At 38.4% G+C, this 23,054-nt stretch overlaps 1 protein-coding gene across 1 annotated transcript in view; it reads right to left on the reverse strand.

Annotated features, from left to right (window-relative positions):
- Nucleotides 1-20,532, reverse strand: part of LOC109029728 (putative ATP-dependent RNA helicase TDRD12) — a gene marked incomplete at its 5' end in the record, with an annotated part of 132,363 nt that extends 111,831 nt beyond the window's left edge. The window contains 5 exon segments of the mRNA XM_072306319.1: nucleotides 2,675-2,824; nucleotides 7,130-7,291; nucleotides 10,251-10,421; nucleotides 11,300-11,441; nucleotides 19,024-20,532. Coding sequence (XP_072162420.1) covers nucleotides 2,675-2,824; nucleotides 7,130-7,291; nucleotides 10,251-10,421; nucleotides 11,300-11,441; nucleotides 19,024-20,532 — 2,134 coding nt within the window.
- Nucleotides 20,533-23,054: the final 2,522 nt, after the last annotated feature.

Genomic DNA, 23,054 nt, shown 5'->3' on the forward strand with positions numbered 1-23,054 from the left:
ATCACCCATATGCACCAAAATAAAAAACCAACCAATATGCCGATAGAAAACTGACAATTTCAGCTTTCAAACGGTACCTTGGTTTTTTTTGTAGCGTTATAAATCTTGAGTAAAAAATAGGAATCTCCATTGAAGACGAAACCTTGTATTTTGGCTACTCTTTTTTTGGGGAGGTATCTCTTAATTTTTCCCCTGTCATTTTTGGGGGATTTTGGTCACTCTGAACATTACCTGAGAGTCCTGTGTCCCATTAGACACATTATGAATCACACCTGACTCAGTGAAAATGCATGGTTGCCAAATTTGGCCATTTATCATAGCTGTTTCAAACTACCTACTGAATAATTATCGTGTTTATGGCTACAAAAATGTGTCATAGTCAGTGCGAGGTCCATCGAAAATAGAAAGCTTAAGTCTTTCTTTCTTTAAGAACACATGAAAAGGCTATTCATAGAGTTTTTTTCATTTGTTTCTGGGTACAAATTAGACTTAATTGTCATCTTTTTTTACATTTTTTCTCTCATAAAGTATTGAAAGTGCAAAAAAAAAAATTGAAAAAAAAAAAAAAACTTGATGAACAGCCTTTTCATATGTTCTTTAAGACTCAAGCTTTCTATTTTCGATTGGCCTCGCACTGATTATGACACATGCACTGATTATGTCGGCCTCCTGTGGTGTGGTGGTTGTAGCGCTTGCTCTATGATCGGAAGGTTCCAGGTTCGATTCCCGGTTAGGTGACCTGAGTTTGATGGTCTCAAACAACGGTTACCTGGGGCTGGCTTGATTAGGGATGGAGGGGGGGGTGGGGCTCTAGGATTGGTAAAGCGCAGGATTATCCCTCGTGGGATACTTGAAGTGTGAAAAAAAAAAAAAAAATTGCAGCCAAAAACACGATATTTATACATTTAGGTAGTTTGGAAAAGCTATGGGAAATGGCCAAATTTGGCAACCATGCATTTTCACTGAATCAGGTGTGATTCATAATGTGTCCCAATAGCGGAAAATTGAACTAAGCGGGAAATATTGAATCTTGGTCTGTTAGTAGGATAAGTGAATCGAAGGTTTACTCCTTTGATACAGACTATCCAAAAGCGACGAAATGCTCCATTCCGTTTGTTTCGTTTTGTATCGGTTCAGTCTTGGCATGAAGTTTGAAATGAATGCATATTTTTGTATTCGATTCTATTGGTCCAATCCCTCCCGGCCAGAGGGAGATTGCACCAATGAGAATCAGGTATGAAGATCTTTTAATTTTTTGTTGATCGTTCTTTTGTTAAAGCGGGGCTGAGAGAGTGTGAAGCGCCTTGGGGGGGGGGGGGGTTGAGCCGCGTAGCGGCCAGTGGGCATAACCCCCCAGTTTTGTTATATTTACCTTTAAATTATCTTTCAAACAAAAAAAAGGAAAAATTAAATCGGTTCAATGGATCTCGATCTATAGCGGCTCAAAGTACACGCCCGGACGCCATTTTGAATGGCCGCCAACTTGGATCTGCCACCATTTTGAAAATGCCTCTTCGACTCGGAACTCTTAAAATATCATCTATTTTGACCTCCTAAAGTGGCAAAACTGGATCACAATTTGCAGCGTACTTGCACTAAGCCACTGTACTATATGCCCTTGAATTTTTAGAGAGGTAATACAAACAATAAATCACTCAAAAGCTCAAACCTTCAATTTGAGCTAGAGAGAAAAACTGAAAAATAAATGGCCTAAGATCGTAAATTTTCAAAAATCCTAGTTAGCGGCCATTATTTAATTTTAGGTCAAATCCAGAAGCATCTTCAGAATCTATGGGGATAGTTGGTTTAGAAATAATCATTCAAGAAATGGTAGATTCACACTGACAATGAGAGCCATCATGGACAGTCAAAGATAGAAAACCCGAGAATAAGAGAATCACTCTGACAAGCTTTCTCAAATATTGCATAATATTATCCTATCATCTTGGGTAAATACCTCATGAACAGAGAATAAGAAGAAAAAACCATTCAACCTGGTTTTATAGAAGGATGGATAGATTTTGCTTACCCAATTTGAGCCAAATCGAAGGAGGTCATGTTCCAGACGTAGTCATTTCAACAAGGAATGACTCTGGCTTAATTTTTCAGAGTTAACTATTTTTCGTGAAGAAATCTTATCATCATCTATACCTGAATATTCATAAAGTATTTTCTCTTGGCACCTTTCTGTGTTGTCCTGCAGGACAAATTTCCGAATGTCGTGTTTGCCGGCTGGACAAGACACACATGACAAGGAATGGAGTTATGTGATTGGTCGGTTGTGTCAGTTAATTTCTTCCCTGCTTATGATGTATGGAATTGGTGACCAACTAAAAGCGCCCCTAGATTTCAAATTTTAGAATTTATCAAAGTCCTCTTGTTAACAGCTACAAAGTCTAAGGAATCAAACAAATAGGTAAAGTTTTTGAAAAACTGTCCGGTAGAACCTGAGAAAAGTGTTTTTCCTTAGCATCATTACAATTTTCATGGTGAAATTAGGGACAGCCGATTGCCTTTAATCCCACTGCAAAATTGTCTTATCCAGTTGAGCGCAAGAAATCAATAATTGGTTCACAGGTTTAGGTAATTATTGCCAATGCTTTAACCAATAAGTTCTTCCTGATGTCAATTTGCAGGAGCCCACCAAATTGAAAAAGAAAAAAATATGTACTACCTCGGGCTCAAAATGCTTGAAGAGGTCATGACATCCATCCAGAATAAAGTGGTGTAAGTGTTGGAAATCAATAACCTTATCTTGATTGAAAAGATACAGCAAATATCTTGGAGTGGTTATCAACACATCACATCCATTCAGTAGAGTAACCTGAGAGAAGGGGATAAGATTTTTGATGACTACATTCAAGAAGAAAAAAAGAAGAGGAAAAAATAAAAATACAATAAAATACATTGAAAACAGAGACCAGAAAATTACACTTCACATGCAGTAAAAAAAAAAAAAAACTTTAAAATTTGATATGATACTGAGCAGTTGGATGAAGTTAATTCTTATTCAACGCCGTGTCTAATTGAAAACATTGATTTAGAAGTTGTTATAAATTTGAATTACAAAGGACATTGCACACAATTTCAAAAGATTTGGTGCAGGCTAAATTTCAAGATTTTGTTACATGATGTTCCTCATATTTTTCCTTTGTGAGACACCTGGAGACATAAAATACGAGAAAATGATCACCCGTCACCTTTGGGCCCAAGTTCAAAATCGAACTTCTCTAATTTATTAGCCCAAAATAGCAGAGAATCCATGATCTCCGCCCCTCTACCTCACATTCGACCTTGGCTCAAACACGACGGTCGATTATATTCTCCATATAATACTTCTCTAATTGTCCCTTACAACATATTCAAAGCTTCTGCAAAATTTCTGAAAAAAGTTCTGCATAAACTTCAAGGAATGATGTCAATTTGTTCTCCTTTAAAAAAATAAAATCGAGGCGAAGATTTTCAGGCACCGCAAACGAGATATGTGACTGCCGACTTACACCACCGGTACGCATTGTCGACTGCCCAATATTAAAAAAATTTTCGATTCCGGCCCAAACCCCAAACCCCTCCTTTTTAATGGACAATTTAGTGTTTTAACCCTAAGTAGTTGCAAACTTTATTTAGATATTTTTTACATTTTTCTCGTGATTTGATTAAAATTTCCGGTAGATTTCGAAGGAAAACATTCCCGAACGTTATTTAATGGAAAAATAAGTATTCAGTTAAAACTATTAAACATTGCGAAGCAAGTAAGTTCCTTTCGCTCTCACCTTCTTAGTAGTTCTACAGGGTGTTTCAGACCACCCGTACCAGGCCTTTTCCTCGGTTGTTTTAGGTCGTACGAAGTCGGGGACCGCGGGGTTGAGTAGAGAATCGACCCCAAGGAATCCGAATTTTGTGGTCCCAAACCCCCCCCCCCCCAGCTCTCCTTGGGGAGTAAAGGGGGGCTACGATGCTAAAAGTCACGGTTCCCGACCGAATTGCGGATAAATCGCATCAGAATTGAAAAGCACGGAAAATTTCACGTGAAATTGACCCGTAAAAATCCAAAATTGGCCTATCCAAGGCCCAAAAATGACCCCCTAAAGAGGGAAACAGTGCCCCCTCCATAATATCTCTTTGGTCTCAAAATTGACGTAGATTCTCCAGAAAAAGACGGTTACCCAGGTAATCTACCCCGAGGACTCCCAAAATGGCGGGTGGCAGAGCTCAGGGACCATGAAATTCTGAGACCTCAGGGTCGATTACCTGGGAAACCGTCTTTTTCTGGAGAATCGACGTCAATTTTGCGACCAAAGAGGAATCTTGAGAAATTTTTGAAAGGGGCCAAGCCCCCCTCCTCAGGGAGTTACTTTCTGCCGTTCAGGGGGGTCAATTAGAACTCTTGGGGGTCACTTAAGATGTAAATGTGTTCTGCTGCTCCTCAATTTGGATGCAATCAATTTGCAATTCGGAAAGGAGCCCTGAATTTTAAAATTGGACCCCCCGTTTACCCCCCAAGGGAGGCTAGAGGAGCTTCGGGGCCATGAAATTTGGATTTCTCAGGGTCGATTACCTGGGTAACTGTCTTTTACTGGAGAATCTACGTCAATTTTGAGACCAAAGAGAAATTATGGAGGGGGGCACTGTACCCCTCTTAAGGGAGTCATTTTTGGGCCTTGGATGGGCCAATTTTGGATTTTTAGGAGTCAATTTCACGTGAATTTTTCGTGCTTTTCAATTCTGATGCGATTTATCCGCAATTCGGTCGGGAACCGCGACTTTTAGCATCGTAACCCCCCCCCCTTTACTCCCCAAGGAGAGCTGGGAGGGGGGGGGGGGGTTCGAGACCACAAAATTCGGATTCCTTGGGGTCGATTCCCTATTCAACCCTACGGTCCCCGACTTCGTACGACCTAAAACAACCGAGAAAAAGGCCTGGTAAGGGTGGTCTGAAACACCCTGTATATTATAAAGAGAGCTGTCGAATTGGAGAAATTTTTCGGTGATACAAAACAACTGATTCGAAGAATTTCAAGGCTTTGAACACTCAATTGAGTATGCTGAGGAGAGTCAAAGTTCTGGCAGACAAGAAAGGCTGACTTTTGGCTTTAGCTGAAAATGTTTTTAAGTGCAGGCAATTAAAAGGAACTCTTTATCCTCACATTGATTTAAATCTGACGATAAGTGTCGCATAATTAAAAGTCTGATCGTGATGTTTTCTCAGCATTTAGATATTCGCAAAGGATTTTTTTTTTTTTTTTTAAGTTACTTTAAGCGTACTTGTTTTGCTATAAGTAGCTACGCTCAACAGACGGAAATAAAAGAGGGAATAAAAGAATAGGTGAATGAGGGAAAATGAACATCCATTCTCCTCCAAAATGATAAGATCTGAGCCAAGCAAATCTGCACACCTTAGCCAGGATTTAAACTCAGGACCTCTGCGTCGGGAGTCACTTGCGCTGACCATTAGACCAACCGAGTTCGATATTGTAGAATTTTATAGCTACAATGGAGCAGCAGCTAGCTATCAGCAGGGCCTGGAGCGATGGTATCATCCTCTCTTCTCCGCGATGAAATTAGACCAACGATGACAGTTAACTGAACAACAGTAAACTGAACAAACCTTGCCTACTTTCCCACAACCGGTAAAGAGACCGACTAATTTAATCAGATAAGATGTGCGGTCCTGGTCTCCGAGCGCGAGAAAGGAAGGACTTTTAATGGCTCGTTAGAAAGAGTAAAACTTCTTGTAAGATGTTTCCTCATCAAAATTTCACACATAACACATTGAACACAACAGCGATTTCTGGAATTAACTCATAAGTAAGAAATTGATGTTAGTAGTTTATGACAAAAACAGTCAGTTCAAACTTTCTGCTTGCAAAAAAAAATCAGAATAATGTAGTCCAATTGGTCATTGAGAACAACTGTTAAGCAAAATCTGGAAGTTGGTTTGATTTGATACAAAGTGCTTCTGAACTTGTCAAGAGTAGCTTGACAAACACAGAAAAACGCTATTTTCATTCTTATGAGATGAATTTAGAAATGGGCCACAAGACCGGGTGAGAATTAGACGTCTAGACTACATGTTTCCGCATCAAAATTTTACACAGAACCCCTTGAATATATTGAAAACCGCCAAAATATGTCATGAATAAAGAATTAACGTTCGTTACTTGCAATTTGAATACCTAATTCGAACTTCCAACACGTCAAAAACCACAATAAATGTCACCCACTAAAAAACAACCTAAAACGTTAGGCAGATAGCTGCAGCACTGTTTTACCCACATTTTCTTGCTCTATGGATACAAGGCACCTTTTATCAAAAATTGATCAGCACACTTGAAAATGCTTCCGCTGAAAAGTATTCTAAAATCACTTTTCTGCTCCACTTGACTCAAGAGGACTCAGGTTTTTTTGTGAGTACGAAATGTGAATTGACATACACACCAAAAAGCTAATTTCTAACTTATGAAGTGAATTTGAAAAATGTCAATGCGTTCACGGCATCCTCCGTAAAAGGGCCGAAAAAAGGGGATTTTACATTGAAAAATCATCATAATTTGGTCAAAAACCGACATTACATCAAGTTCGACAACTTAATGTAGCAGTATCTGTTACGCAAAATCTAACACAAAAAATAAAATTGCAATAGCATGTACAGTTCAAAAGTTAGGAGCATTCATCCATTTGGAATTTGACCCTCGCCCCCCTAAACTCCCGGGTTTAAGGTTAAAAAAACCGACCATTTTTGGATCTCGCAGATGATCCTCTATCAGCCCCCAAAATATAGCACGATTATCTCCCACGGTGGAGAGGGGGGAATTGCCGATTTTTAAAAAAGTCCTATCAATAGGAAACATGTATTGGGGTACTTAATTTGGTGCCCTGTCAAGTGGCCACAATTTTTAATGTGTCTGATGTGTTCTACGAGAAATTCAATGAGGAAACACGTTTTTTGTTGGACTTAGTTTTGTGCCTTGTTACACTGTCAAGTGAGACATTGTTTGTAAAACTAAAGACAGGTGAAAGAACAAGGAGAGGAAAACAAAAACGAAGGCAAAAAAATGGACAGATTATAAACAACTCAAAACAAACTAAGTTAGCACTTGCTGACGTGCCTGATTTAGAAAAGCCTTACCAATTTTTCCGGATTCTTGTATTTTCCACAGCTGTAGGCTTTTACTACTTTTATTTTGTGTTGGAAACTGCCCAAAAGATGTTTAAATTTGCTTTCCACCGCCTCACAAGCAACTGACCATGCACAAACAATGACCACCTTGGGGCAATTGGTCGTCTTCAGCTGAAAACAACGAAAGACAATAAATACAAATATTATTTCTCATTAAAAAATTTTAATTTCCTCCTCTACCTGGTCACTACGTAAAATTGTCCAAAGGCGTGCTGCGAAAATTTTGAGTTTGAGAGAGTCCAGTGTTTTGCGGAATGGGCCGGTGGACAGATTGCACCGTGGATTTGATGCACACGTTCTATCAATCCACAGGGCATGGGCCTCACGCACCACTTTTTTTTTATCTCTCTCTAATTTGGTGCATGGGCTCCATGGCCCATGGATTCGATACAACAGTTTTTGAAGGGGATAAGTGATCCCACGCACCGAGGAGCAATATATGTCAACGATTTTATTGATTTTTAGGTAACTTGGCAACCACGCAGAAAGTCAATCTTTCGTTTATAGGAGCCATTTGTATAAGTAATTAGGGGAGAGTATTGGTTTTCTGGATGCGGACGGTTTTTCCCCTATTTTCAAACTCACGAATAGGCCCAATCGCTCTATTTGGTGGATATCACAGCGATTTTCGCCATTTATTTGTCCAACTTGGCAAGCATGTAAAATTTTCATGTAAAAGCACCTTCAATTTTTGAAGACTCTTTTTATAGTAGAATACGAGTATATAATAATTATTTTGCCAGGGAAAGTTTTTAGGCCTCCGTGGAGCCCTAACCAACGTAGAAAAACACGATTTTTATCGACTTTTCAGTGATTTTTGCCAATGTTTTGAGTAACTTAGCAACCACGCAAAATTTAATTTTTGCCTTCAATTTCCATTGACTGTTTTGATGGCAGAATAAAAACCTGTAAAACCTGTTTCGGTTTGATCTTTTTGTGTACCTCCTCAGAGGCAAGAAAGAGGTGACTCTTGACTCCCATTTATCACTTTAAAAACCTTAAATATTTTAATTCTTTTCTGTACGTATTTGAGCTTTTATCAATAATTAAAGGTCTATTTATTCAAAGAATTCTTACTTTCTCATTCTTCAATTTATTTTTTATCAGGTAAAATAACAAATTAAATCTTCAATGAATTATATATTTAAATAAAACTAATAATAATAATGTTGAATGATTAATTAATTATACCATTTAAATTCAATAATTAAATAGTTTTTTGATTTCTTGTATCAATAAAAGCTAAAGTACGTAAACAAAAGAATTAAAATATTTAAGGTTTTTAAAGTGATAGATGGGAGTCAAGAGTCACCTCTTTCTTGCTTCTGAGGAGGTACAAAAAAAGACCAAACCGAAAAAGATTTTACTGGTTTTTATTCTGCCATGAATACAGTCAATGGAAATTGAAGGCAAAAATTAAATTTTGCATGGTTGCCAAGTCACTCAAAAATATTGGCAAAAATTGCTGAAAAGTCGATAAAAATCGTGGTGTTTTTCTACGTTAAGGGCATGTGGGGGGGGGGGGGGGGGGGCACAAAAAATATTTTGATCCAAAAACTAAAGTCTAATGTCATAAAAAACTAAAGTATAATGCCAAATAAAGGCTCATAAAGGTGGTATTTTGTGGTCACCATGGGATCTGGCATGAAAAAATGTAAGGTAATAATCTTTGGCATTCATTCCCTCCGTGGCTTACTATCTAGGATAAAAGCAATTGTTAAGGCAGGGCCCCCCTCGGGGCAGCATGCATTGATCTAAATGCGTTGAGACTTGCCCACCTCCACGCATCATTAGGGCTGGTATTCGCTGTTTGTCCAAGTGTGCCTGTCTCTTCAACTGCAATTATCTTGAAAAGTAAGCCTCAGAGGAATAAAACTCTGAGGACCATTTCTTAAGATTCTTTCAACGCTTGACCTACTGGTGCCTGCAAACCACCTTTATATGCCAAAAAACCAAGTTATTGATCTTTTTGAGTCCAAGACCCTAAAACCCCAGTTTCAACGGACATTTTGATTTTTCTAATGTAACAAACGGATTCAGCGTATTAAATTATGTGTGCATTCTGATATACATGAGATTCAGTGCATTACCGTTGCCAGAATGCAAGAAAAGCAGGGGGGAGAGGGGCTGTTGAGAGCCCTCTTGAAAAGCATTTTAGGAAAAAATTTCTTGAGAGAAAAAAGTCTCATTTAGACTCATGGAACACGTTCCTGGAGTCTGAGAGTTTAATCTTGGATCACCCTGTGTGGACTGTGGGGTGTACCAAGGTCGAGGGACAATAATCGAAGAGTCTGTCCTCAGGAGGGCCTATTGTGTCATACGCTCTTCTTACAGCAATCAATAATTTAAAGGACATATTCCCAGTGATTCTGTGAGGAATTAAAGGCCGAAATTTAACAGGACCTTCTTTAGGCAAGAATACTTTTTTAAATATTGTGGATGGAGATGGATTCTTCTGAACGGTGAACTTTGAAAACAATGGGTCCTCTCAGTCGTCAATTACGTAAACTCTGAGCTCACTAACTTTGTATATGTACATTTAATCAAAAATCGACAAATAACAGCTGTTAATAGCTTTATTTAGCTCATTATCACCTTCCAAATAAAAAATAATGCAAATCGCTATACAAATGAGTTTAGATGAAGTATTAGAAAACAATATGAAAGAACTATTTTTGGAGAGGGAAGAACAACAGCACAGAAATGTGCTGGGGTTAGTAATACTTTCCATATAAGTGTAAGTGATGCCCTGTATCGAAAAATGATGAAACTTATGAAAACATTATGGTCAGGTCTCGTGATGAAAAAACTAGTCAGTTCCTACTTGCCTAGGAACCCACATTATGAGTAGGTATACCTGTCATTCAAGGTAAAGAGTTGAAAACTAGAAAGGATGATCATACTTTAACGGTGAGTTGCGTATTCTTGAAATAGGTTAACATTTTTTTTTAAAAAACGCTCCGCAGGTGGGAAGAAAAGTTTTACAAAGAAGAGCGCACAAAATTCTGAAAGAAAAATAGAAAATAGTTTCAATTTTCTCTGAAATCATTGACAATATTTCTAAATTTACCTGATGATACGAAGTGCCAGCATGAAGACAGCTAACAAAGGGTATTACATAAGATGTAGTTTTACCAGTGCGTGGTTGACCGACAATTAAAGCATCATTCCAGTTGAGAATCAAGGGAAAAGCATAAGCTTGAGCTCTGTGAAAAGATGTCCAACCGATCCTTCTACAAGCCTGAAAACAATAAAATAGAAAAGATAATAGCCTACACAGCGTAATCAACACAGCCTATATTTCCACTTACTAAAGTTAGGCCAAATCTTACAGTAATTTTCGGAAGCATTGAAAGCCAAAAGATGCCCTCTCAGAGGTCGTAGAGAAACAAATGCGTCCATTGTCAATGGAATTAGCCTCCGTTTTTTAAAGACTAATTCAAAACGATTATGAATGCATCCTTCAAGCCATAATCCGTTATAAAGCATGGATTATTTCAGGTGAAATCAACCAGTTTTCTTGGAGTTTATTGCTCAACCGACTTAAAAATTTATGCTACTGTATATACATGTTTCTTTGGTCAAAATAAGGGACATATTTAATTTCAATTTTTTAAGTCACATATTCTGTTATACACTCCAGTAAAGAAGAATAATTACTGTTAGCAGTATTTCAAAAATCTCATGCAAAATCATGCTAAATCCGTGAACAAAAAAGCAACTTAAGCTCTTTATATGGATATTATTTAACTCAATTTTTGTAGCTTCAAATTTTACTAGTTGAATTCAGGTCTGTTGCAGCAATTAAAATATGTATTGCATGGAACCAAAAAAAAGCCCTATGTACATGTAAATGTTACCTCAAATGAACGATGATACCTAAGGAAATATTTTTGAAACGTGTCCACAAAAACAATATGATTGTATGTTGGGTTAGGATTGATTTCCAAGAGAGACAAGAGAGATTATTGGATACTGCCTACTTCCCAGATGCCTGTTTTTTGCAATACTTACATGATATAGTTTCGCATAGAACCATGAGAAGTTGTTAGATAAAGATGTTAATTAAAAAAAAGATAGAAAAATAATCAAGAAGAGAAAATAAAATGATTTACTAACATTCTTTACATCTGGGTGGAGATCAAGGTCTGTAAAAGATTTGACAGCCTCAACGTCAGCATCAAAAATATTATGAACAAGCACTTTCTCTGACTGCAAATAGAATTCTTCAGACTGCTTCTTTCGAGACACGTCTTCACACCTGAAATTGCGTCAAAAGTTTAGAGATACATGAAAAGAGGGGTCAAAAAAATAAATAAAGTTTTCACTTTGATACAATAAAATGAGGATGACAATCATTTTTCTACCTACAAAGAGAGCATGAAAATCAAACAGAATACTCTTTAACATCATAGTGAATAAAATGTTTCTACTCCACTCCCATACTTGACAGAAACGCGATCTTACGAGAGAAACCAAAAGTTACCTTCCTGATGTTATAAATAAAGTTTAGGGACCAGCTTCTGCTACGTGCCATTGCCAACTCTTATTTCGTAAATGTTAAACAAAATACATTTTTTTTAAGGTAAAAGATTGAGGATATCACAACGAAAATTTGGAGACATAGAAAGAAGCGCTTTCAACTCAGGTATTTCGTACTTGTGACTCCAGCTTTGACTCCTAGCGGTGAAGTATGGCCCATTTAAGATCGAACCCTAAAGATATTTGAAGCAATCGAAATGGACGTCTGTAAAAGATCAGCCAGAATCTTTGGACGATATCACACAAGAGACAAAAATGTGAGTAAGGTAATGAACACCGAGCAGATCATTGTTCATGAAATCATGACGAAACAGCTTATCTGGTATGGTCATGAAGCTGTCTGAGAGAGAAATAAATTTGGTTACTCCAAGAAGAAAATGAAAGTGACTAGCAAAATCATGAAAAGGTGGCATACGAAGTGAAAATACAAAATGCGATTCGCCTGACGACCTCTGTTTAGACAGACTAGGGTGTCGATTAGGTGTTGCAGAGCACACATTCGCACTGAAAAAGTGATTTACATCAATGCCTTTGTTTGAGCAGACAATCTTGTTCCTGGCGTGTATATCTCTTTCCGATTTTCTTCGCAACTAATAATTTTATACTGAAATGTGTGTTCTCTTTACTTTTTGTTACTTTTCAATATAATAATTAGTCCAAAACGTAATGCGTAATACTTTAAAAGGACCATGCCATTCTGGGTGGCTTGACTTGTTGGGAATATGATGATAATTTTGATAAAACCAAGAGGTTAGCGATATGGGTCATGTGCCATTTTTTGGAATTTAATTCATCCTTCTCTCACCTCCATGACTGCTTCAAATTTTTGCATGATCCTGAAATATGTTTGTGAGGAGATCCTAGTCTTCAAATATGTAAATTTTCACAGGTTTTTTCATGGAAGGAGTTCCTAGAGGATGGTTTTACCTTGGTGTTCTAAAATTCCCTCTTAGGGCATGTTTTAATGGGGTTTATTCTAGACAGCAGCTGTTGTTTGATCGGCATAATTAGGGGCATGCAAAGCAAACTTGGTCCACTAATGTTTCCATAAGAAAACAAAGAGAAAAGAGCTACAGCAGGAGCTCAATTGTCCGGATGTCTCGGGAGAGGTTTCTTTTTTTGAATGGAAACAGATCAATTGGAAAGAACACGGTTGGTCAAATTTTCGAGGATCAAAATAGTCCTTTTCACATATGATAATTATGTGGTGAAAGGATACTCTTTCTAAATATTCATGGTCTAGATATTCATTTTAAGAAAAAAAACACGAAGAAATGTGGCCCAAACTGTATGTACCAAAGTGGTAAAATGGTGGTGGGTCCACTCTATTTCGTGGGGCAAACAAGGCTAAAAAAGGCCACAAATTTCAGATAGAGTTAAAAATTTGAGCTCAAATGCGTACCAATACAAGAAGGGGGGAGAGTATTCAACTCAGGCAGTTTGCATTTGAATACTAAGTTGAGGTCACGCCGAGATATCTATAACGTTTTGAGTCTTTTTTGACCTCATCAGTAGATCAGAACAAGGAAAACTCAAAAAAAATTCTTGACAACTGTTGGATAGTGATGTCATGTTATCATGACGTGCTTGCTTGTGATCATGTTCTGTATTTGTGCCTGTTGAATATTTGCATTTTCTAATAAAATGCCTTAGTCTCAATCCAGTGTTCTGTTCTTGTGTGCAACCACCCTTCCAACCTAAACTATGGCGACGAGGATGGGATCGAATCATTATCGGTATTAACAATCAAATTCTTCGCGAACGGTTGCTTGGTGAAGACTACGAGTTCGAGAAAGTTGTTAAATTGTGTCGTTCGGTCGAAACCGGTAAACTCCGAGCCAACGAAATGGCCAGTGACGCATCCAAGACCACTTCTATTGATTCAGTCAACAATCGTAGAAGTCAGCAAAACGTCTCTGCAACAACGCCAACTCCAAGTGATCATCGACAACAGTCTCCAGCTAAAAAATTCAATTGCCGGAATTGTGGTTACAAGCACCCTATTCGCCAGTGTCCAGCGTACGGTCAAAAGTGCACCTTGTGTCAACGGCTAAATCATTTTCCCAACAAATGCCGGTCCAAACTTAAAAGTTCAAGTGGCTCTAAACCTACTCCTAAAACGGCTGATCAAGTTAACTTACAAAATCAGTGCGGTCATTGTTCATCTATTAGCGACCCGAGTCAGCTTGAAAATGATCAATCCAGATCGTGCGGTCGTTCGGAAAATATTAATGCTAGTGACTATCTGTATATTTCTGAAATCTCAATGATACAACCGTATCAGTCACCACTAGTCGATAACTTTTCTCTTCTCAGTGCGAAAGTGAATGAGTCGAACAGTTCGTCACAATCCGAAGTTAACGTTCGTATCGGTCCTGCTACCCCTGATGATATCAACATCCATAGCGTAACGTCTCCTGATAAATGCTGGATGGAAAACATCATTGTCAATGGCCAAACTGTGAACTTCAAATTGGACACCGGAGCCGAGGTCAATATTCTGCCACGCTGCATTTTTGATCAAGTCAAAAACTCTTCAACCGTCCTCCTACAAAGCAAAGCGATGGTTCTGGGCTATGGTGGTGCTCGTATCGATTCCTGTGGACATGCCGTTCTAGATTGTAAACTGCCAAATCAGAGTCTTGTCCGTAAGCTTTCATTTACAATTACTAATGTAGGGAAAACTCCCCTGTTAGGTTTAAATTCATGTGTTCAGTTAGGTCTAGTCACTAGAAATTTTGTGCATGATATTGAAAATTTCAAATACAAAGAACAAGTTATTGCTAATAACCAAGATACATTCAAAGGTCTTGGCACATTCCCGGATAAATGCGCCATTAAAGTAGATCCTCAAGCGATTCCTGTTGTAGACCCTCCAAGACGTCTTCCGGTACGCCTACTGGAAAAACTAAAGCGCAAACTAACAGAGTTAGTCATGTTTGATATTAATTCACCAGACACTGAAAATGTTGAATGGTTCAGCAATCTTGTTATTGTGGAGAAAAATGGTAAAATCAGAATATGTTTAGACCCCAAAAACTTGAAGAAAGTAATCAAGCGTGAATTTTATTTGATTCCAACCTTAGAGGAGATCAAACCAAAATTAGTCAATAAGAAAATATTTTCTGTACTTGATATTAAAGACGGATTTTGGCACTGTCAGCTTACGCCTGAAGCATCCAATTTATGTGGCTTCCATACACCCTTTGGTAGTTTTAAATTTCTACGAATGCCCTTTGGCCTTGTCAACGCCCCAGAAGTATTCCAAAAACTTCTTACTAAATACTTTGGGGACATACCAAATGTAGTCATTTACTTTGATGATATTCTAATTTGTGGAGAAACTGAGAGAGAACACGATATTGCACTTGCGAAAGTACTGAGCAGAGCACGCAAGTACAACATCAAGTTCAATTGTAACAAATTTCAGTTCAAGCAAAAAGAAATACGGTATATGGGTCACATAATTAGTGCTGATGGTATACGTCCCGATAATGATTATATCCAAGCAATCTTGGATCTTAGAATCCCTAAAACACGTCGAGAACTGCAAAGTGTAATAGGAACTATAAATTACATTAGAGATTATGTTCCAAACATGGCTGATCTCATAGAACCATTCAGACCCCTTCTGAAGAAACAAACGAAATTTGTTTGGACAGAGAAACATACTGAGCATTTCGAAATTGTTAAAAAAGCTATCTGTGAAATTACAAGCTTGCAAAATTTTGACCCGTCCAAAGAAATTACGATCCAATGTGACGCTTCAAAATTTGGCCTGGGAGCTTGCCTACTTCAGGAAGGTCGCCCAATAGCTTTTGCGTCAAGATGCCTAACGGATGCTGAAACGAGATATGCGCAAATTGAGAAAGAAATGCTGAGTATTTTGTTCTCTGCTAAACGATTTCACAATATTGTGTATGGTTACAAAATTCTAGTCGAAAACGATCACAAACCATTACAAGCTATTTTCAAGAAAAGAATAACCAGAGTCATGTCCAACCGTCTTCAACGGATGCTACTTAAACTTACTCCTTATGATCTTGAGGTCAAATATCTGCCTGGTAGACAGATGTACGTAGCTGATATGTTATCTCGAAACTTCTCTAGTAAAATAGTCAGTAATGATGAAATCGATTTTGATGAAATTGTACATTGCCTGGAGGTGAATTTTGAACTGTCTAACAGTAAATATTTGGAACTTAGAGAAGCCACGATGCGAGACCCAATTCTAGCACAGGTAAAAAGAATGCACCTGGAAGATTGGGATCATTGCGATGATGTAATGTTAATGCCCTATTTCAAATTAAGACATGAAATAGCAATAAACGACGAATTGCTCTTTTTTCAAAACCGTCTCATCATTCCGGCTAAATTACAGGCTAATTATGTTGCTTTACTCCATGGTGACGCCCATCTAGGTATTAATAAAACTATCCAGAGAGCTAGGTCCATTTGTTATTGGCCGTCATATACTTCTGACATTGAAAAATTTGTAAAATCTTGCGCTACTTGTAATAAGTTTCACCCTAGTCAAGTCAAAGAACCTCTAGTTCCACATGAGATTCCCACCACACCGTTTCATAAAATCGCAGCAGACATTGCGCAATTCCAAAGTAAACAATTTCTCATTGTCACAGATTATTACTCCAAGTGGCTCGAGATTAGGCCCATCCATAAAAAGACAGCTTCTGAAGTTATAAAAGTCTTTAAAGATATTTTCCGAGTGTTCGGTATACCCGCTCGTCTGATAGCTGACAATCAACCTTTTAATTCGCACGAAATGATAGAATTCTCAAAAGCATATAATTTTACTATTCAAACTTCTAGCCCGAGGTATCCTCAATCGAACGGAATGGCTGAGAACGCTGTGAAAAAAGCTAAATTAATTCTCAAGAAAGTACTTGAAAGTCATGGAGACTTGGATTTGGCAATTTTAGAGCATAATAATGCACCAATTAGTAGTTTGAATAAATCACCAGCGCAGCTCATGATGAGTAGAACACTAAGAACAAAGCTGCCAACAAGTGTTGCAAACCTGAAACCGCAACTTTGTGATGTGACTGATAAAATTATTTCAACTCAAAATAAAACAAAGCAGTATTATGATAAAAGTGCCAAATCCAAACCTGACTTTGAAGAAAATGAAAAAGTCTGGTTGCAGGACACTAATAAGTGTTGGTATCCAGCTGTAATATTAAAGAAAATCGAAAATGCACCTAGATCCTATCTCCTTGAAAATCATGAGGGAGTAACATTAAGGAGAAATTCTAGATTCATTAGAAAGAGATTTGGTACAAGCGTGAAAGAAACAACTAATTCAGGTGCACTTCTCTTATTTTTTGATGATGAGCTAACCGAGAATAACTCATCATCAAATAAGGCAGAAGGTGCCCCTGAAAATTTAGTTGATACAGAGCTACAAAATCAAGATTCACATTCTGGTAACTCTGAAAGTGCTCCTGAAAATGTATTTGAGTCAGAACCTCAGGATGAAGAATCTCTTTCTAGTGACTCTGATAGTATCATTTCATTGGATAGGTCAACGCCTGAAAATAGTGAATTAGACTTAACAATAATTGAAAATTCCACAATTATAGATAACTCGCCTGCAATTCAACCAATTTCCGCTCCAAGTGCTCAACCCTCAACACTTGTGAGTCCTACCATTATTAGGCTTAGGAACTTAGGTCGAGGCGTACCAAAAAAGCCTGACCCTAATTTTGTATCTAAATGAAGAGTTAAAACGTGTTATACTAAGGTAACTCGCATTCTTTGAGTCTTAAATGGATATGCTCAACTAAGTCCTACTTTGTTTTTCTTACTCTCGCACTTACATTCACCGATCTCCAGATAAACTGGTAATTGTTATGTTTCAATATTTTAGATCACTGTTTTTTATAATTGATTGTTAGCGATGCCCCAATGGTGTCTCTTCAAAATTAGTAAAAGGAAACCCCAATGGTTTCACATCAATTGTTACGATGCCCCAATGGTATCTATAAGCCTGAACACCCCAATGGTGTCTCTTCAATTTAGCAAAGGAAACCCCAATGGTTTCAGAGCAATTTTTAATTACGAAGCCCCAATGGTTTCACATCATTTGTATTACGAAGCCCCAATGGTTTCACATCATTTTTAATTACGAAACCCCAATGGTTTCACATCAATTTTAATTACGAAGCCCCCATGGTTTCACATCAGTTGCATTACGAAGCCCCAATGGTTTCACATCATGTGTAATTACGAAGCCCCAATGGTTTCACATCAATTGTATTTACGAAACCCCAATGGTTTCAAATAAGTTTTAAGTTTTAACTAAGATACCCTAATGGTTTCTAAAAAAAAAAAAAAAGTGTAAAGGGGGAGGTGTTGGATAGTGATGTCATGTCATCATGACGTCACTACCTATCGCCTCTCACCGATGGTCATCATCCATCAACAAGGCATTCGCCATTCTTGCTCCTGCTTGCTTGTGATCATGTTCTGTATTTGTGCCTGTTGAATATTTGCATTTTCTAATAAAATGCCTTAGTCTCAATCCAGTGTTCTGTTCTTGTGTGCAACCACCCTTCCAACCTAAACTAACAACGCGTCGCAAAAGTCTGGGTTTCCATTGCACTCACACATTTCGGTGCACTCTAATCCATAGTTTCGACAGCTGCAGTTTTGATTGCATCTTCTTCGCGTACAGAAACACTCATCTCTCAAAGAAAAGCAGGAGCACTGGGTTTTGTCGTCATAACAGGCTCGAAATAATCGTCACATTTTCCCCAACCATGATGTGATGGTGGTGGAATGACTAGATTCTGCTGAATATCTTATTCCCAAACAGTGGTCTGAAAATTTTTTCTTTGAATAGCAGGAATCAAAGCCTCCTCGGTCAGTGTTCATCATAAGTGTGTTTCTCAGTGAAGATCCACCATCTAACCTAAACCCAACCCTAACTTTGAGCTCGTTCTTCTGGGGTCAATATTTTTCAAAAAATCTAAAAAAATTCCTGTGAACTCTTTACACTCTCTAGTTTTCAGAAATGCAGGAATTAAACATTACTAAACAAGCTCCCTAGACCCAAAATGCGTCTTCAGCAGGCTTCCTGAATAGTTATAACTATTATTGCACCAAACAGCAAACCTTTGAGGTAAAATTGTGCTTGGATGAGCTGTTTCCCTCTGTTCTGAGAGCTCTCTGACATGTAGGGCACATTGGCAACACTTTCAACTTTCTGTCTTTAATTGGTTGGTAGAACTGAGAAATTTTACAAAAAAAAGAGGTAACTTAAATTGAAAAAAACAACTTACTCTGACATTGAATTAGCAAGAGAGTTGTTGTCCAAGAGTCTTCGTCCACTTCTACTACTTGTAACAGATGTGTCCCACTGATTTTCAGTATTGTAACAACAAGAAGCACTGATCTGTGATGAGGAGTCACTGAATTCAGCTTCAACATTCCCTTCAATGAGGCCTTTGCCACCAGAAGTCTCGGTTGTATTCTCTGACATCTGATGAGACACAGCTAATCTTTCTCTTTCAAGTTGAAGTCTTGTTTTTCCTCTGCTTGAGGTACTTGAGGCGTAGGAGACAATCTGAGGAGTTGCATGGCTGTTTTCTAACACAGTGTTTGATAGCACTGGAGCATTGACAACTCTATTTATACTTTTCGAGGTTGCAGCTGCTGGCAAATCACACTCAGAGAAGGAGGAGTTTGAGAAGCTGTTACTATCTAGGTATTTGTCAGCCATTGCATCATTTTTGGTAAAATGATCTTCAGCACCTGCATTACTACATGAAGAGGCGATGAGATTACAGTCTTTTGACTGTGAAAAAACTGCTGTTGAGTCTCTTTTGAGGCTTTTACTATACAGTGACAGTATTTTATATTCCTGTTCATGCGCCTTAATAGTGGCACAAGGTTTCCTTGAAGGAAGTTCAACATCATATTCATCACTACTACTTGCACCCTTATCGTCGTTAGCTTGACTACAAGGAGCAATGACATTATTCCATATCCTACCCTTCGGTTTGCTACTAGACTTGGCTGAAGCGATTTTAATTTCTTCTCCTGATAATTCTTTCTCATTTTTGTTGTACAGCAACGAATTAGTGCTTTCATTTGTGGAGGTTTTCTTGTTATTCGATTCAAGATCAATTTCAATTGGCTTGGCTAATTTTAAATTATTACCTGATGACTCGGGCAAAGATTGTTGCACAGAGGTACTTGCTTCCATCCCCAAGCTTGTATTATGTGTGCTGTGAATTAAGTTTCCAAATCTGGGAGATCTTGGTTGTTTTTTTTTCTTACTTATGGGTTGAAAACCAGCAGGGTAAATACAGGTTTTGGCTCTACTTTCTGCCGACTGTTCTATACAATCATTACGCTCACGAGAGTGATTATTCTTATTACCATCTTCAGAGGTGACATTATCTTCACTTGCCTCAACAGTTTGAAGCTGTCTGGCTCTTGATTGTTTGAAGGAGGCACTTGGTGATCCTACACAATCTGTGCCACTCCGATTGAATTTGGATCTTGTTTCTTGCTTCTCACGTCCGAGTATGCTTATAACAAATTTATAATGGCTGCTGTTTCGGATTAAATGTTTGGAAACATCTACCGCTTGATTCTTGTTCTGCGCAAGATTCAGTTGAACTAGAGTCTCGTTTACATTGATTCTTTCTTTGTTTTTAATTATGTACAGAGTGCCGTGCCTTACATTTTCTTTCACAATAGATGTTTTGAAAAAAGCTTCATCGTGATTCTCCAGAAGATTTTGAAAAAGTCGAACTTGGTACGGGTCCCAACCCTGAGAGGGCCTGAAAACAAAATTTCAACAAAGTCAATTAAAGATTAGGGGGAAAAACATTTTGCAGAAAAACACTGCTTTTCATATACAGGGTGTCACCTCCCCCCCCCCCCCCCCGGTAGAACGGAACGGTCGAACGGTTGGAGATAAAAAAACGAAACTTTCGGGATGTTTCTATCCCAGGGGACCATCTTCTAGGGGGGGGGGGGGGGTTAAAATTTTTGTTCCTCTCTCGGGGGGGGAGGAGGCCCTCTAACTTTTTTCTTCAAATGGTAACCCCTATCTTATGACACATCATTGGAAAGAACATAAGAAACTAAGAATTTTGGCGCAAACCGCAAATCAATATCTTAATTTTTGACCGATTTATGATAAGTCAAAGGTCAAATTCGATCTATTTTCGACAAATCATAACTCCGGTTCAAATCGTCGCAGAGTAAAAAATAAAAGGGGAAATTAACCAAAGTGTGAGCACTTTTAAGTAAAAATCACAGAAATCACTTCAAGCTAATTTTAAGGGGGGGGGGCGGGTTCGGACCCCCGAATACGTCAGTTCAAAGGTCATACGATTTTCCCGCGAAATGAGCCAATTTCCCCTTACTTTGCCTCAACATTATCTCGGTAAGTTCAAAATTAGTTCAACACTGCGTTTTCAAGTCCCCAGATTTCCTGCAAAATTTAAAAAAAAAAACAAATTTAAACGGTTAAATTTAATCACGTTAAAGTTCTGCAGGAAATTTGGGGACTTGAAAACGCAGTGTTGAACTAATTTTGAACTTACCGAGATAATGTTGAGGCAAAGTAAGGGGAAATTGGCTCATTTCGCGGGAAAATCGTATGACCTTTGAACTGACGTATTCGGGGGTCCGAATCCGCCCCCCCCCCCTTAAAATTAGCTTGAAGTGATTTCTGTGATTTTTACTTAAAAGTGCTCACACTTTGGTTAATTTCCCCTTTTATTTTTTACTCTGCGACGATTTGAACCGGAGTTATGATTTGTCGAAAATAGATCGAATTTGACCTTTGACTTATCATAAATCGGTCAAAAATTAAGATATTGATTTGCGGTTTGCGCCAAAATTCTTTGTTTCTTATGTTCATCCAAATGATGCGTCAAAAACTAGGGGTTACCATTTGAAAAAATAAGTTGGGGCCCCCCCCCCCTTTTGAGAGAGGAACAAAAATTTTGACCCCCCCCCCCCCCCTAGAAGATGGTCTCCTTTGAGATAGAAACATTCCCACAGTTCCGATTTTTTATCTCTAACCTTTCAAAAGTTACCCGGGAGGGGGGGGGGGGTGCGGACTTTTGGACACCCTGTAGAGAAGTATCTCTAAGGACATTATTCAGGCCGCTTCCACTGGTCCTATATTTAGACTTACAAGGGGACCTTACACTCATGCCTCCTCAAAATTGATCGGCGTTCAGCCATATTATAATTCATGAAAATCCATTAGTCACGTCTTTGAGCAGTATTGCCGATGCCCCCCGGAAAAGGGTATAATTAATCCCTGAATTTCGGGGTGCGGTGGGCCGTGCGCATATGCTAGGTTTGTTTGCGTGAGCCTTCATCTGAGACACTGTGGTGTAGTGGCCAGCGGCGGCGACAAGCGCTTTGCAGGTCCAGGGTTAAAATCCCGACCGAACTCTCAATTTCAACCCTTGCTTTTGCCGATGCTTTCTCTATTAATTGATTTTTCAATATGTGCTACTTTTTAATTTTTTTTTTTTTACTACTATCACTAACATGTCACATTTTATACGAGTGGTTTTATTGTCCTCCTTCCTCTTTCAGGCAGCCTAAAAAGAATTGAAATTTATTGGTCTCATAATCGCGGAACATTTGAACAAGATACGAAGATAAACGCAATATGGACCGCGTTTAACAGGAAGGAACCAAGCCACATCAGCTATTGCCAATTGTAACTGGGCAATTTAATTTTCGGATCCCTTTGAAAATGTTAAGGAACTTGCTTCGTACTATGGAAAAAATTGACTGAAAATTGCACGAAAATCCGCACAACTGTTTTCATGTAAAAAATTAAATTAGCCAATTAAATTTGGCAATAGCTGATGTGGCTTGGTTCCTTTCTGTTTAACGCGGTACATACAGGGTGATCCAGACCACCCCTCCACTATCTTTTTCTCGAAAACGGCGGAGAATTGAGCTTCGGGACCAAAACTTTCATGGGTAAATCGACCCCAAAGAATCGAATGAGAATATTTTCAGCCCCCCAAAATGGCCCCTTGGGGAGTTTTGGGGGGGGAGCGGGGGAGCCCCCCCCCCGTTTCTCGCAATTTTCAAATAGAAAAGGTATGTTTTGACTTTTGATTCGGAATCTACGGTAAAAAATAAGAACATTTTGTTCTTTGCACTTTTTCCCTAAACCCCCATTTTTTGGAGTTATGGGGCATTTTTGGGGCAATTTTCAATTCGACGCTGTAAGTGGCCAAATCATCCAAATTTCAAAATCTAAAAATCTCCTGAAAGGAGAGGTCAATACCTTTTTGTTGATGTACCACATGACCCCTTT

The sequence above is a fragment of the Bemisia tabaci genome, chromosome 1 (genome assembly GCF_918797505.1).
Source record: "Bemisia tabaci chromosome 1, PGI_BMITA_v3".
Taxonomy (NCBI): domain Eukaryota; kingdom Metazoa; phylum Arthropoda; class Insecta; order Hemiptera; family Aleyrodidae; genus Bemisia; species Bemisia tabaci.